Source organism: Helianthus annuus, chromosome 12 (assembly GCF_002127325.2).
Source record: "Helianthus annuus cultivar XRQ/B chromosome 12, HanXRQr2.0-SUNRISE, whole genome shotgun sequence".
In the NCBI taxonomy this organism is placed as follows: domain Eukaryota; kingdom Viridiplantae; phylum Streptophyta; class Magnoliopsida; order Asterales; family Asteraceae; genus Helianthus; species Helianthus annuus.
Window position 1 is genome coordinate 29,903,720 of NC_035444.2, and position 15,866 is coordinate 29,919,585.

Genomic DNA, 15,866 nt, shown 5'->3' on the forward strand with positions numbered 1-15,866 from the left:
TGGCGGTGGTGGTGGTGGTGGTGGTGGTGGCAGCGGAGTGGTGGTGGTGGCAGAGCTAGTGGTGGTGGTGTTACAAATTTACACAATCAGTCCTTTATGTTACAAATTTACATAATCAGTCCTTATTTACAAACTGACTTAACTGGGTTATGATTTTTGGACTGAAATGGCACCTTTCCAGAACGTGGGGGACGAAAATGGCGCATTTTTGAAAAATGGACTGAAATGGCCAAAGTGACCAAACCACAGGGACAAAAATGGCAGTTAACTCTTTTTTTTAAGTTATTCATAACCTAAAGTTATTCAGTGAATTTTTGTTAAAATTTATATTTATACATTATACACTATTATACACTATTAATTTGTAATATGTATATGCATCTTTAGTTGTAAATTATGCTTAAATATTTGTACCTTAAACATATAGCATATATCTTTGGTTGTAAATTATGCTTAAATGTTTGTACCTTGATCAAATAGTATGCATATTTGGTTGTAAATTATGCTTAAATGTTTGTACCTTCACTACTAGAAAAGTGTGTTTTTGCTACGCAAATTTCCAACGCAAAAAAATGCGTCGCAAATTCCGACATGTTTGCAACACAATATTGACGAAAAAAGAAACCTATTTTTTTTAAACAAATTTGTGACACATTAGCCACACAAACAAAAAAACTCTAATTTGAATTATATTTAAATACAATTTTGCAACACATTTCCAATTAAAACCCCAAGGGTCTGTTTGGTATGGGGTAATGGAATGAACGAAGGAATGGAATGGACGAAGGAATGGAATGGACGAGGTAATGGAATGGACGAGGGAATGCAATGGATCATTACCATTCCATGTCTTGTTTGGTTACCATGTGAGTGAAATGAATTATTATTGTGTATTGTTCGGTAGGTAAGAAAAACGGAGTAATAAAATTAGCGGTGAGTGGTGGTGGTCGGTGGTAGTGATTGTGGGTGGTTATAGGTGGCGGTGGTGGGTGTCGGCGGCGGCGATGGGTGGCGGTGGTGGCGGCGAGTGGCGGTGCGGCGGTGACGACGAGTGGTGGTGGCGACAAGGTGGCCGTTGGTGGTGGGTGGCAGAAAAGGTGGCGGTTGGTGGCGGCGGCAGTTGGTGGTGGTGGCGTCGACGATGGTGGTGGGCGGCGGCGGCGAGTGGCGGCGGCGGTTGGTCGCAGCTGTGGGTGACAACGGTGGCGAGTGGGTGGCGGCGGCGGCTGTCGGGGTGAGGTGGTGGCGGGTGGCGACGATGGCGTCGGTGGTGGGTGGTGGTGGTGGTGGGTTGTGACGAAGGTCGTGGGTTGTGGTGTTGTTGATGAATGGTGCAAGAGGGGATGGAATGAAAAAAAAACATGGGGGTTGGAAGGAATGATTTTGAGGGAATGAAATGCCTTTTGGAATGGGTGATTCCATTCCATTGACCAACCAAACACTCATTTCTTCATTCCCTTGTAATCACTCATTCCATTCCACCTGTCATTCATGCATACCAAACACTACCCAAATGAAACTACTAATTCTAAGTTGTGGGTTGAAAATGTATAACAAGTTGCTACGTATTTGTAACGGAAATATAGTGTCCTTATAAAAATAAACCACGCAGATTACAACCACCAGATATGCAACTGACCACCACTTTCAACTAATTATATATTTAACCCTAATAATACCCAACTAATTACAATTATACCATCACCTTTTAAACTTTAAAATCCCAACTTCACCACTTTTGCTCTGAATCCCCAAATTCATTCATCAATTCACCAAAATTCCGATTATCGCCGGAAAAACACAAATCTGTTGGATCGTCACGCATCTCCGGTAAGTTCACCAAACTTTCAACGGTCAATTTCACCCTCTAGTATCTCACAGTCCCTCAAAAACCCTAGCGGCGCATACCAGATTCTTCAGCAAATCAACAATGGTGATTCTCAATTTTCTCTCCATCAATCGGTTCTGTAGATTCGAGTTCACAATTTCATCTAAAAAACAATTTTTTATTGTTATTTCAGGCGGATGTTGAGGTTGATGTTGCGGCAGCCGGAACACCGAAGAAGAGAACGTTCAAGAAGTTCAGTTTCAGAGGAGTTGATCTGGATGCTCTCCTTGATATGTCCACTGATGAGCTTGTTAACACTACTAGAATATCAGGCAATAGCCACCAAAACTTGCTCCACCTCCACTCTGCTCCACCTCTTCTTCTCTCATGTAATTTCAATCGAATCTCTCTGTGTATACCTCAATAATGCCAGCAAAACTACCTTGCTTCACATGCTTAAAGATGAGGTCAGTTCTATCTATAACCTAATTCAATCTTAGTTTCAGCTTTCAAACAAAAATGCATCCGTTTTGACCTAATTACCTCTTAATTTCTTTGTCTTACACAAAATCAATTCATTTTTGACCTAATTGCCTCTTAATTTTGTTTCATTAACAAAAATTGCGTCAAATTTGATCTATTTACCCCTTAATTTCGTCTTCCTAACCAAGATTGCATCAAGTTTGACCTAATTACTTCTTAATTTTGTTTTTCTAACAAAATTGCATCAGTTTTGACCTAATTGCCTCTTAGTTTTTTTTCTAACGAAATTGCATCAGGTTTGATCTAATTGCCTCTTAATTTCGTTTTCCTAACACAAAATTGCATCAGTTTTGACTGATTACCTCTTTATCGTTTTTTAAACGAAATCGCATCAATTTTAACCTAATTGTTACCTATTTGTGAGATTTTCATCGTGATTTTGTAGTTTTTGTTGTATTCTGACCTGATATTATTTGTTAACCATAGATTAGTTCAACATCAACCAACGCAACATCGGACTTCTGAAGAGTTGAGTATCTGTAAAATTAAGTTCAAAGCGTTCGATTTAGGAGGTCATCGGATTGCTAGAAGAGTCTGGAAGGATTATTATGCAAAGGTGTGTAATAATTTTCATATTGACTTTGAAGTTTTTGCTTGATTCCGGTTGATTTACGTATTTATAGTTATATATGTTCATGTATGTGCGTTAGATTGAGTTTCATGATGCAAATTGCAATCCATGTTTAGCAGCTCAAAGCTTTCTATCAATTTAATCTAGTGAGTGTCAATCAGACAATGTTAAATTTGGTTTTTGTTCGATTTGTTCGGTTCGATTTGATGGATCCTGAGTATGAATGACCGATTGACTAAACATATATGGAAATAAGATCCTAGTAACTGATGACTAAACAAGTGGTCAAATGGTGGACCATGGGAGTCTGTTACACCTGAGTCTGTGAAAACATCACTATAGGTTTAATAATACTACCTTTTTCTGTAACACTCTATTTGAAGAAAATGAAAACTTTATATACTTATTTTACTTACATATTTTCTTATCTTTACGTAGAACTACAAACAAAACAATTCCTTGTTGACTATAATACGCATTAGTAGGCATCCCAATCAATTGAGAAAGTTTCTGTGTATGGGTCAAATGCTAGTGACAATATACTTAATACAGAGGAGGCACTTCTTAGAGGGGAATATACCGTCATAAGAAGCTGAATCCGAGTGTTAGAGGTATTAAATGGGTCTTTTTTCGCACTAGAAAGATCGTTCTTTTATGACCAGGACTGATTTCTGTCTGTTTATATTTTCCATCATCTTCGGCGGGCAGTCCAGTTTCAGCCCAACTTTAAAATATTTTAAAAGTCAATATGGTCATTGAACTGTGACATGATTGTTGTTATACTTGATCTCCATCATACAGTTTTATAGGCATTGAACAGTGACACCCTTGTTTCTGTGATGCAGGTGATGGTAATGATAAGAAAATGAAGAAATGTCATCTGGAACTAATTTAGAAGCACTAGCTTTAGAGGTACTGCAAGCTTCTAGCAAATCCCATATCATTTTTTTTTGTTCTTTTATGTTCTTAGCTCATAGGATTTGTTATGTTTTTGACATTTTTGTTGCAGTTTTTAATGTGAAGCAACGAAACGGAAACAAAGTTAGAGATGGCGGGGTGATCAGTTATATAAAAAAGGTTAGGAACTTTCTTGTTATGTTTTTATATCAATCTTTTTGTATGGGATGATGTTTTGGTGTTCATGACTAAGTTGATTTTCGCGTATTTGATATAAAATTATGACAGGTACTCGAAAGCGACGCCTTTTATGTTCTGTCACTGGAAAGTTCAGTTGGGCTAAAGTCTTCTTTAGACTACACATCAATTGAACTAGCTGGGGCAGACCGACCTGGGTTACTATCTGAAGTATGTGCCGTTCTTGCTGATCTTAGTTGCAATGTGGTCAGTGCCAAAATATGGACCCACAATGCTCGGGCTGCAGCCGTGGTGAATATGACTGATGATATGACGGGTTGTGCAATTGAAGATCCAGATAGACTTTTAACCATTAAAAACCGCCTTTGCAATGTTTTTAAGGCAAACAATGACTTGAAGACTGCAAAAATGACGCTTTCGCCCCCTGGTTCTATGCACTGAGAGAGAAGATTACACCAGATTATGTTTGCTGATAGGGATTATGAAAAGGTTGAACACAAAGACGTTACTGGATTGAAGAGAGGTTAGTGTGTTAGATTGTGTCGACAAAGATTACACAGTAATTACCATGAGATGTAAGGATCGGCCGAAACTGTTATTTGATACGGTCTGCACCATTACCGACATGCAATATGTGGTTTATCATGGAGTAGTACATACCGCGAAGATGGAAGCTTATCAGGTATGCTACTTATGCACAAAATTAACTCGTTAAAAAGTCACTTGCTATTGAATTTTGTTTAGAAAACTAACTTATTCGTCGAAACGTCTTAGGAATATTATATTCGACATATTGATGGAATTCGTATCAGCTCAGAAGCAGAACGCGAGCGGGTCACTTTGGAAGGTATTAAAAAGTTCTATTTGAATGTGGAGAAAGAAGACCGGAAGTATGCAACACTCTGTAACCTTTGCGAGACGTTTGTTTTGTGGTTTATCATACATATGTTTGTCTTTTTAGACATATACGCATGTTAGTTTGTGGTTTAAAAACACTAGAACTTGCGTTATGTATTATTTTCGAAGTACGGTGAATTTAAAGCAGGTTTTTTACTCTTTTCTATATTTTTTTTGGTGATTTTTCATGCAATTTTCAGCAAAAAGAAAAAAAGCAAATTTATATAGAAAATTAAATTTTCCAGTTTTTTTTTTTAAATTTTTTTATAAATATTTCGTTACAAATACGTTGCAAATTCTTTAAGAAATGGCGTAGGAAATGCGTTATAAATAAATTTCCAACGCATGTTTCCGTTGCAAACACGTCACAAATCTTATGCAAGAGTAATTAAAGAATCGTAGGAAATGCGTTACAAATTTCTAACACAATATTTCCGTTGCAAATAAGTTGAAATTTGCGTAGTAAATATGTTGCAAAAAGTTTTCCATGGGCCTTTTCCAATATTAGGTTTTTGTTACAAATGCGTTGCAAATTCAAATTTGCGACACATTTGTGACGGAAAAACATGTTGAAAAGTTCCATTTTTCTAGTAGTGCTTAACCAAATAATTTGTATGCATGTTTGGTTATAAATTGTGCTTAAGTGGTTGTACCTTAATCAAATAATAGTTTCATTACCTTACCAAATTCAGTCTGTCTTGTATGCATGTATGATTGTAAATTGTGCTTAAGTGGTTGTGCCCTAATCAAATAATGGTTTCATTATCTTACCATGTTCAATCAGTTTGATCCATTCAATTTTGTGTTTTATTTGTAAATTATTATTATTTATAATAATCTAATTAATTTAGCCAAAATCTTATATAAATATAATTTGCAACATATTGATGCAATGATTGTTGTAATATATTCATTATGGTTTGTATAGTGGTAATGATATATAATATATATAGATTACGATGAACCTGTCAAAGGGGAAAAAATAGTCGCGGGTTCATCGTAACGCGCGAGTCCTAGATCAACTTAGTTATTTTATTCTATGTTTTACGTTTCAGTTAATTTCTTCGCATTAACACGCTCTAACTTCAGTGTCGATGGTCGCTGGCAGTAGTGTGGCATTAGTGCTCGCCCCCGCCGCAACGCGTGGGGTGCTTAATACTAGTTACAATTATTTTTATTATTTACTAATTTATTTACTTAATTAAAAATACAATTTTGTTAAATAATATTTACTAATTTAGTTAAAATGATATTTAATATATAAGAAATAATTAGAAGACGAATGATGTGCAGTGAAAACTTGTGAAACGAAAACAATGAGCTAGTGAAAAAAAAGTGAGTAAAAGTGGTGTGATATGTTGGTGACAGTAGTGTGGCATTAGTGCTCGTCCCCGTCGCAATAGTGTGGCAATCACTTTAAGATGTGACAATAAAAGTTAGTAAAATGATAAGGCCGGGTGGTGTTGTCTCACACCCCCTGCCACCTCACCCATTTTGGTGCCCCTACACCATCCTGCCTTCCCCAAGGGGGCGCTATCCTTGGCCTCCGTATAAGCCATAGCGGGCGTGAAGATAAAGAAGGGGATGGAGCCCAGTGCTTGAACCAATCGGATTTGAGTTTATTTATTTATTTTTCTTTTGTTTATAATATAGTTAAAAAGGGCTTTACAGGGGCGTTATTCCATACCATGCAAGTTAACGATAAAGCCCCCCCCCCCCCCTATGTGTCGCCTACGTGAACGCTTACATGACATGATAAAACCTCTAAAGGCTTGAGACCACACCACCCAACCTAACCAGCCTTAAAAGACAATATAAACACACTAATAAAAGAATAAAAAATAAAAATAATAATAATATCTTAAAAAATAAAAACTATTTTATAAACTCAACAACCACATCCACCTTGGTTTCTTGACTTCTTATAAGGCCTTCGTTGGGCCATCAAAATTTAACCATTGCTCTAGGTATATTACTACCCTGAAACGGGCCCAACTCAACGTTTCTAAAGAATCCAAAGCGAAAGAAATTTCCAAGGCCTTTTTCAGTATTTGATCCTATATATTAAAATTAAATTAAATTAAAATTAATTAAATTAAATTAAATTAAATTATTAAAAAGCGAATCAAATGAACAGTAAACTATAAACATAATAAAATATTATATACAGTTTTTTTATAGTTTTATTATTTGATTATTATTTATTAATAAACAGGTAATTTACATCGAGATAGTTGGTAAACGGGCAACAAGCTGCGCCGCTACCCCTTTTTAAATAGCAAAACTAAGCCTTTTAAAAACTACGTCCATAGATCTCGGGGTCATAACATTACTATGCATGACCCTTTGAACTCGACTAAGTAGGTCCACAGCCTCTGGCGCCAGAAAACCAAAAGTATCAAAAGCAAATGGGATAAACACGTGCTGGTTGTCAAATAATAAATTGTTATCTCCTTTACTTTTTAAGTCTGATAAATTTGGTGTTAACCAGTACTTGTATCGAAAATATCGGTTCGTTATCGATACATGAAGGTAAAAACCAGCATCAGCCTGGTACATAAAACGCCAAAAGTTGGTATCGGATTGAGTTTGATAGTCATTTAGTTCGAGAAATTTGGTACTGGTAGCAGTACCATTTGCTCACGGGTACCGTACGAACACCAACGGTATCGTACAACTTTTTATTTAATTTTCAGGGGTAGGGATGAGCTCGGTGCCAACTGATACCGAATCGGTATTGGTACCGAGAATACCGATTACGATATCGGTATATGAAGGTAAAAACCGGTAGCGAACCTGTACTAGGAACGACAAACGTCAGTACCGAACTGGTACTTAGGATCTTTCGGTTCAGGAAATTCGGTACCGGTACCCATCACTATTTGCTCATCTCTGACTACGGGCTTCTACCGAACATCATTACTATACAACTTTTTTAGTTGATTTTCTTTCGGTTATTTTTAGTGTATTTTTTCTACATTTTCTTTTTATTCTTGTCAGCGATCCCGTGTGCAACACGCTCGTAGTGATTTCAAATTCATATAGACATAGACTAAATAACCAAATAAGTTCGCCGCAACGCGGCGACGGTTTTTATAACTAGTTTCATTAATATAAATCCTCTTCCTTTATTCGGTTATAACACAGAGATAAAAAAAATTATAAGTTGTAGAACGTTGTACAACATTCTTCCTTACGTATAACTATACAATAAGAATGGTTATGTTGATAATATTCTAGAGAAACATAACTAGAATCCAAACATTTATGTCAACGAATTATTTTAAGCAGTGGCGAAGCTTGAAAATTTTCATCGGGGGGTCGGAAGTCACCGGACCAAAAAAAAATTTCCTATCGCTTTGTTTCGAGGGGATATGTTCGGGTTGGATGTCGGTGATTCGAGTCGGGTCAGGTCGGGTCAAATATTAATATCAAATAAAAAACGTTCTCAAACATTAAAAAAGTAATTACAAAAATATTAATATCAAATAAAAAACGTTTTCAAGCTCTAATTTCTATCTAAATCACATTAAGATTAAACAAATAAAAATAGACATAATTACAAAAAGATTCAACAAGTTTAAGGCAAAAATTTGGCCCCAATTTCACCCCTAATATTAACCTATATCACATATATTGCAGCCCTAAAACATATGATGATTACCAATTTTTTTATTAACGGGTATATCACATATACGAGAATGTTATCAAATAGGTTTATATAAAACTTTAAATGTTATTTAGAAGTTTTATAGATAATATTTGATTTGTGATAAAAATATATTCAACAAACCGAAATTTTATTAGTAAATTAAAGCTAAACTTAATATAATGATAAATAAATAACTAAAAAATAAATAAAACATATAAGTAGTATACAACAAATTAAACAAAATAAATTGGTTAAGTATTAAGAAAGTTACCTTTCAAAAAAAACTAGAATTGAGACCCGCCGCAATGCGGCGGGGATTCTTTAGTTATAACTAAGTTGACTTAAGACCCGCACGTTATGTTAAACCTGTCAAACGAAAAAAAAGACGATGTAAAAACGTTCACCCATACACGCACGTTGCGTCGTGTTAACTCGCAAAATTTAGAACAAAACGTAAAAAAGGTTAAACCAAAGACGCACGTTGCGATGTGTTAAGTCACAAAATTTAGAACCAAGCATAAAGCGGAAAATTTGCGGAAAATGAAAACTATAAAGGATCAAAGTTGAAAGTAAAAAAAGTTATGAGGATAGATTGCAAAAGATAAAAAGTTTTGGGTTAAAAGCAAAAAAAAACAAATAGTTTTGGGTTAAAAGTAATTTATGAAATACTTTTGGGTGAAAAGTAAAAAAAAAATCAATTTTTTTTTGGAAAACCTCTAAAGCCAAGGTTACGACAACCATATGCATAACCATTTTTTCTTTAGAAAACACCCAAAGCACAACCTGCTTTGTGGCGGGGCGTAAAACGACTTCAAATAGTATTAATGTCACACAACCGTGATCGACCACCAACACTGAGTCGACCTAGGATCTGCGTGTTGCGACGAACCTGTCAAACATGAAAAAATAGAGGTAAAAACGTTGAACCACATATGCACGTTGCGCCATGTTAACTTTCAAAATTTGAAACAAAGCATAAAAAGTTGAACCACACTCGTACGTTGCGTCCTATGAACTCGAAAAATTTAGAACTATACGTAACGAAACGTAAAAACGTTAAACCAAAGATGAGAAGTATAATTGACAAAAGTTGTGAAGTTAAATTGCAAATAATGAAAAGTTTCGAGTTAAAGTTAAAAAAACAAATTTTATAGGGTTAAAATTGCAAAAGGTAAAACCTTTGGGTTAAAACTAAAAAATCAAGTTTTTTTTTTTTGAAAAATCCCCAGAGCACATGTTACAACTCTATATGCATGAAAAAGTTACTTCTTTATATAGGTTTTAATATTAAGAAAGTTTGACTGAAAATATGTGAATTATGACCTGACAGAGTTGTCTTTTTAGTTCATTATTCCCAATGCCCATATTTAATATAGGCCCAAACTATATACACACCAAGTGTGTAGATAGTCATCCTAAAAAGGTGGTTTTTGTCTTTATATGCACACTCTGCAGTGTCGAACTGTGGCCAAAACGTGGCGTTTTGGTCCGGTTAACCAGATAAAGTCTGACGGGTCTGTTGACCGGACCAAAACGCCGAGCTTTGGCCGCGTTTTGGTCTTGCAACCAGACCGGGTGTCAGTCTTTTGTCTGAAACGCGGCCAAAGCTCGACGTTTTGGTCCGGTCAACAGACCCGTCAGAAACTCGTCAGTCTTTTTGTGGTTAACCGGACCAAAACGCCGCGTTTTGGCCACAGTTCGACACTGCAGGGTGTGCATATAAGGACAAAAAACACCTTTTAAGGTGTGTAGATAGGCAAATGGGTGTGCCAATAGGTACACCCATATATAATATAACATCTTCTTCTCCGAACTCTATCAAGTTGCCGCTGCAAGTTTTTTGACCGGGAATTTTTGTTTCCTTCTATCAGAAAAATTAATTTTATCTTATCATCACCTTCACCTACATTCAGGGGTATCCTAAACCGGGGGGTCGAAAACGTATATACCTAAAAAATTCTATACGAAACATACATGTATAACACTACTAAGCGAAAAGTTCGGGGGGTCAGGCGCCCCCCAAACACCTTCAAAGCTGCGCCCCCGATTTTAAGCAAACCCTGTACATATGTTCAAGCATCTAGGCACTTTTCCATAATATACAAAATTACATCAATCTAAAACATATTCAATAATTTGTGCAAAAGGTACAAACTTTAACGCAAACTGTAAACGTGCATGCAATTATAAAACAATCGTCTGGCAACAAAAAAATATATATTGAATTTCAGTTTAGTCCTCGGACTTTAAACAATCTCCGCCATCCTCCCCTTGAGATCACCCGGTCTACCACAAAAGTCCAACATTGTCGATTTTCAATATTAGCATCACTCTGATGTCTTATAGGGTACAAGGGCCGTCAAACACTTGGAGCCGGGCGAGTTGGCGCGAATACACCACCAGATTCGAGTTTGGGGTGTGGTTTTGCTTCTCAAGTTATACAACACCGAGGAAGAATAAAAAAAGTGCTCGTTGGCAATCAGAGTGGAGTAAGGGTAGTGGGTAGCGGTCATTGAGCTAGGAGAGTGCCTCCTCCTTTTTAGGTAGGTTTGGGTTGAAATAAGATGATACGATATTATAGGACGTTGTTGTGGGCATTTGTGGATTGAGCTAGGAGTGCCACCTTAGGGTTTTTTCCTTGTAATGCAAGTCCATTTTCATTTTGGGCTCTTCATTGTATTTTCTTGTTGGTGCTGATGCTCGGGCTCTAGAAACGCCGAACATTTTCAAAATGCTACTACCTCTTTTATTTAGAAGTTGATCTATGTTCAATTACTCCGGAATTTTTTTTTACTGATTCATGTAATCACGTTTAGTTTTGAAAATTGGGTCTAGATTTTTAATAATTCCATGAGTAACTTTGAATCCAAACTTACGGTTGATCAACTTTTTTCGAATCTAAACGTGTGGGCCCAACAGTAATCTCATAGTTAGGCATGGTAATATAGGCCCATGGCTTTATAGCCTAGTGGTATCTTGGGTGTGAGATACGGCTTTGGGCCCAATAGGTCTTGGGTTCGATTCCAAAGGGGTTTTTTTCCATATTTATTAGGTTTCCTTCTGAATTGGTGTATAGGCATTATGTCTAGACGCCACGATAATACTTTAGTGATCCGCCAGTGATTCAATTTTGCCCTTAAAAAGGGGTATGGTAATATAGTTAACAAGAGTACTAATTGAATGGAAAGGATCACAAATAGTTAGAATAATAAAAATAAACCGTTAGATGAGGAGTTTGATTAAAGTTCGAAAGAAAAAAAAACTAATTTTACTCATGCAATGAAAAATGAGTGGCAATTAAAAAATCAAAATTTTAAACTTAACACTTTTAAATAACTATTTTTAAGAGTAAATTTTTGTTTTACTCCCTGTGGTTTGGTCGTTTTAATGAATTTGCCTTAACCCTTTAAAAATAGCCATTTTACTCTAATAATTTACCATGTTTTTTCCATTTTGCTCTCCGACTCTTAACTCAGTTAAATCATTCAACTAAGGGTAGGGGTATTTCAGTAATTTTATATATAATTAAAGACTTTCCGATCTCTAATCCCATCTTTCTGACCTCTCTGACCTCCCCTCCGCCCCTCTCTCCCCCTCTCTCCCCACCTTTCTCTCCCACACTCTCTCCCAAGCCCCCTCTCTCCCCCTCACCTGCCAGACCACCCACCTCCCCGCCGGTAAACTCAAAATCCAAAACGACGTCGATTTTAGGTTTGTTACAGGAAGATGATAAGCACGTGTTGATTGTTGTGGCGCAGGGAGTGGTTCCGGTGCTCGTGCGTCTACTAGATTCCACCTCTACATCTGAAATCAAAGAGAAAACTATAACCGTCATTGCTAGGGTTTCAACTGTCGATTCAAGCAAACACGTGTTAATCGTTGAAGGTCTGTTGCTCCTCCATCCTCTTCTTCGTGTACTTGAATCCACACCCGGATTCGCTAAGGAAAAAGCGTGTGTTGTGCTTCATTCATTATCGTTCACGAAGGAAAACGCAAGAGCCATTGGATCACGAGGTGGAATTTCATCGTTGTTGGAGATTTGTGAAGCTGGAACACCTAATTCGCAAGCTATCGCAGCCAGTGTGCTGCGAAATCTAGCGAGTTTCGCAGATACTGGAAACAATTTCATCGAAGTAGATGCGATTTCGGTTCTGCTAACCCTAGCTAGCTCAGGAACTGTGTTAACACACGAGTATTCGATTGCTTGTTTGAGAAAAATACACAAGAGTTCAGATATTATTAAAATTAACCCTACCTATGAATTATAAGATGGAACTAACTCTGTATACGGATGAGAAAGAGGGGGAGATTTTGGGTGGTTTGATCATTTGGAAGGGAATGGGGTGGTGGTGGTGGCGATGATGGTGGCAGTGGTGGTAGTGGGTGGTGGATGGTGTAGAGAAGGTATAGAGAGGGGATGAGGAAAGGGGTTTTAATTATGTAGAGAGAAGTAGAGAGAGAGAGAGATGGTTATTATATATAAATAATTAATTACTTATATATATAAAATTACTGAAATATCCCTACCCTTAGTTGAATGATTTAACTGAGTTAAGAGTCCGGAAGCAAAATGGAAAAAAAACATGGTAAACTATTGGAGTAAAATGGTTATTTATAAAGGATTGGGGGGCAAAACCATTAAAACGACCAAACCATTGGCGGATTCAGGAATTTTTTTGCTGGGGGTGCGGAATATTTTAAAGATTTTAGACCCCTAGCTATATAAAATAGGTTCATAGCGGATCGGGTCATGTAAGACAAAAGAACATTAAACAAAAATTTATATAATTATCAAAAACACATCTAACGTCATTACAAACATATTTAAAATTGTGCTCTACAGCTTTTCATTTTTTGAAATCTATCCAAAACATTATCTAGAGATACTAAACACTCCATAAGTTCATTACATTTTTACTCATGATTACTATCACATATAAGTCGCTCCATAAGTTCATAAAATAACACTAAACACTTAAAAAATAAACAATCATGATCAACCAGAGTCCATAATTTTCAATTTTATTTCAAACATTCAGGCCCTAGTATTAAATGTTGATTACTTATAACTAATCATTTAAACAAACAAAGCTTTAAATAAAACAACAAAATCATTTAACTACAAGTCTTGAACAACATAAAAAATATCAAAAAAATAAAAAATGATCAAACTGTTATACGTTTATATTTTCTCCTAATTATCACATAAAACAAAAAAAAATCAATAAAGAAACCATACTAGTTCTATATCGGAATTCTGGCGTAATATGGGTCGGTCTCGCCGGAAATTTGGTTTTTCCAGCAAAAAAAGTCGTCCGGTAGTGAGCAGCGGCGTCAAGTCGTTGGGAGTTTTTTTTGGGCGAGATTTGGAGTTGGAATTGGAATGGGTGGATGGGTTTGGGTTATTTTATTTAGTTCAAATTTCTTTGGGTTGGGTTTGGGCTTGGGTGTGACAACTGTGCTATGTAATCGATGTACAATGTATAACAATGTTAATTATTAATAAAACAATGTGTTTTGGTGTTTTTATATGTGTATTTGTGTTTGGTGATTTTACGATTTGATTCGATTCGATTTCAAGCTTTAAATCGCTTTCTGGAAGGTTATAAGCAAACTGGTGCATAAACGCAGTGAGTTTAACGCGACAAACACTCTGGGATAGTGAAATAGGCTTAACATACCTTAAATAACCTTCACATAACTTAGAAATAAGTTTTGGATGGTTTGGTGTGTCGAAAACAAGTTTGTTCGATCGCAGGGACTATTTGTGTCAAACTGCGAAACTATATCGATTTGTATAGTAATGAACACTCCGGAACTTGATCATAAGTTAAACATACCTTAAATATCCTTTACATAGCTTAGAAATAAGCTTTGAGGGGTACGGTATGCTAAAATAAACTTTATTGATCAATAGGGACTAAGGGGAAGGTTCATTTGAGAAGAAATTTAATGTGAGAAGAAAAAGAAGAAAGAGCATATTAGTAAAATACTATTTCATTTATAACTCATATCATTAATTTTTCTCCCTTTAATTAATTAGTCAAGTAATCATTAATTATCCTACATATAATCTACAAAACCTACACATATCAAAATTTTCCTACATATACCCTACACATTATCGAATTTTATCCTACACACCTCGAAATATATCCTACATAACTCGTAATCTATCCTACACACCTAATAATTTATTCTACACTTTAAATTAAGTTGTTTTTTCTAATTTGAAAAAAAAAATATATATTTTGAAAAAGAGTTATAGATTCAATTTAGTTAGTTATTAAAGGGGAAGAATACAAATTAATGATTTATGTAAGTTTACCAATATACCCTTATATTAAAATTAAATGCAAATATTAAATGAAGTAAAATGAAGCATTCTTATTGGTTGAAACTTCTTCTTTTTTCTTCTTAAAAAAAAATTCTTCTCATTTGAACCCTCCACTAGGGACTAAAAGCGTCAAAAAGTGCATAAGTTTGCATTTTCGCGCATATTTTACGTTCTGAATATATCTGGACACCCAAAAATTTATGTAATCATTAAAATATTTTATTTTAGTGATTGGCATGATAAAATTCCATTCGTCGCTTAATTTGGATCGTTTTTGCGTTCGTTACGACTTCCGTCGTAATTAGCCGAACAACGCAACCCTACGACCAAACGAACCGACATCCGAGATGTTTTTGAGCATGTTTTGAGTACCCTATATTTTAACATCATTTTAGAGCCTTGAAATGAGGTTAACGGGGCTTAAAAATGCCAAAAATACATCGATATGCAAGTTTTACAAGTTCAGGGGCTAAAACTGACATTCTGCCAAACTGTTTACACGGACCACATAAGCCCAGTGTTTATCTTACGCGGGCCGCGCCAGAGCTGCAGATCAAAAACATTGAACCTGGTCTTCCAGCTTGTTTTTGGCGGTTTTGTTCATGGTTTTTGGTCACCATCTGATAGATTTTGATGGTTTAACATGTCCCCTAGTATTAGAATACCACTAACCCACATGTATGGCCAAGATCTTTCCCCCTTTAGCAAGAAACGATCCTAGCGGTGAACCAAAAACTAAAAATAGGCATGCCCTCATTCCATTTTTCCTCACATTTGATCTGAGATTTCTCTAAGTTGATGTGATTATTCACTTCATACCTGAGAATACTTGGAATCAAATCTCTTTGGACCCTTTGTAAGTCCTCTTTCGTTCTTTTATGCGTTTTTAGCATGAAAGTCAAACTCTGTTTGACTTTCTGCATTGACCAGTTTATGGTCAACA

General features: G+C 36.0%; 1 protein-coding gene and 1 pseudogene across 1 annotated transcript; both read left to right on the forward strand.

Annotated features, from left to right (window-relative positions):
• The first annotated feature begins 257 nt into the window (after positions 1-257).
• Positions 258-5,096, forward strand: LOC110892655 (annotated as a pseudogene).
• A 2,364-nt stretch (positions 5,097-7,460) lies between these two features.
• On the forward strand, positions 7,461-12,854 carry LOC110892656 (ARMADILLO BTB ARABIDOPSIS PROTEIN 1-like). The gene is made up of 2 exons (XM_022139807.1): positions 7,461-7,466; positions 12,309-12,854. The coding sequence occupies exons 1-2, from the start codon at positions 7,461-7,463 to the stop codon at positions 12,852-12,854; spliced, it is 552 nt and encodes a 183-aa protein (XP_021995499.1).
• The last annotated feature ends 3,012 nt before the right edge of the window (positions 12,855-15,866 follow it).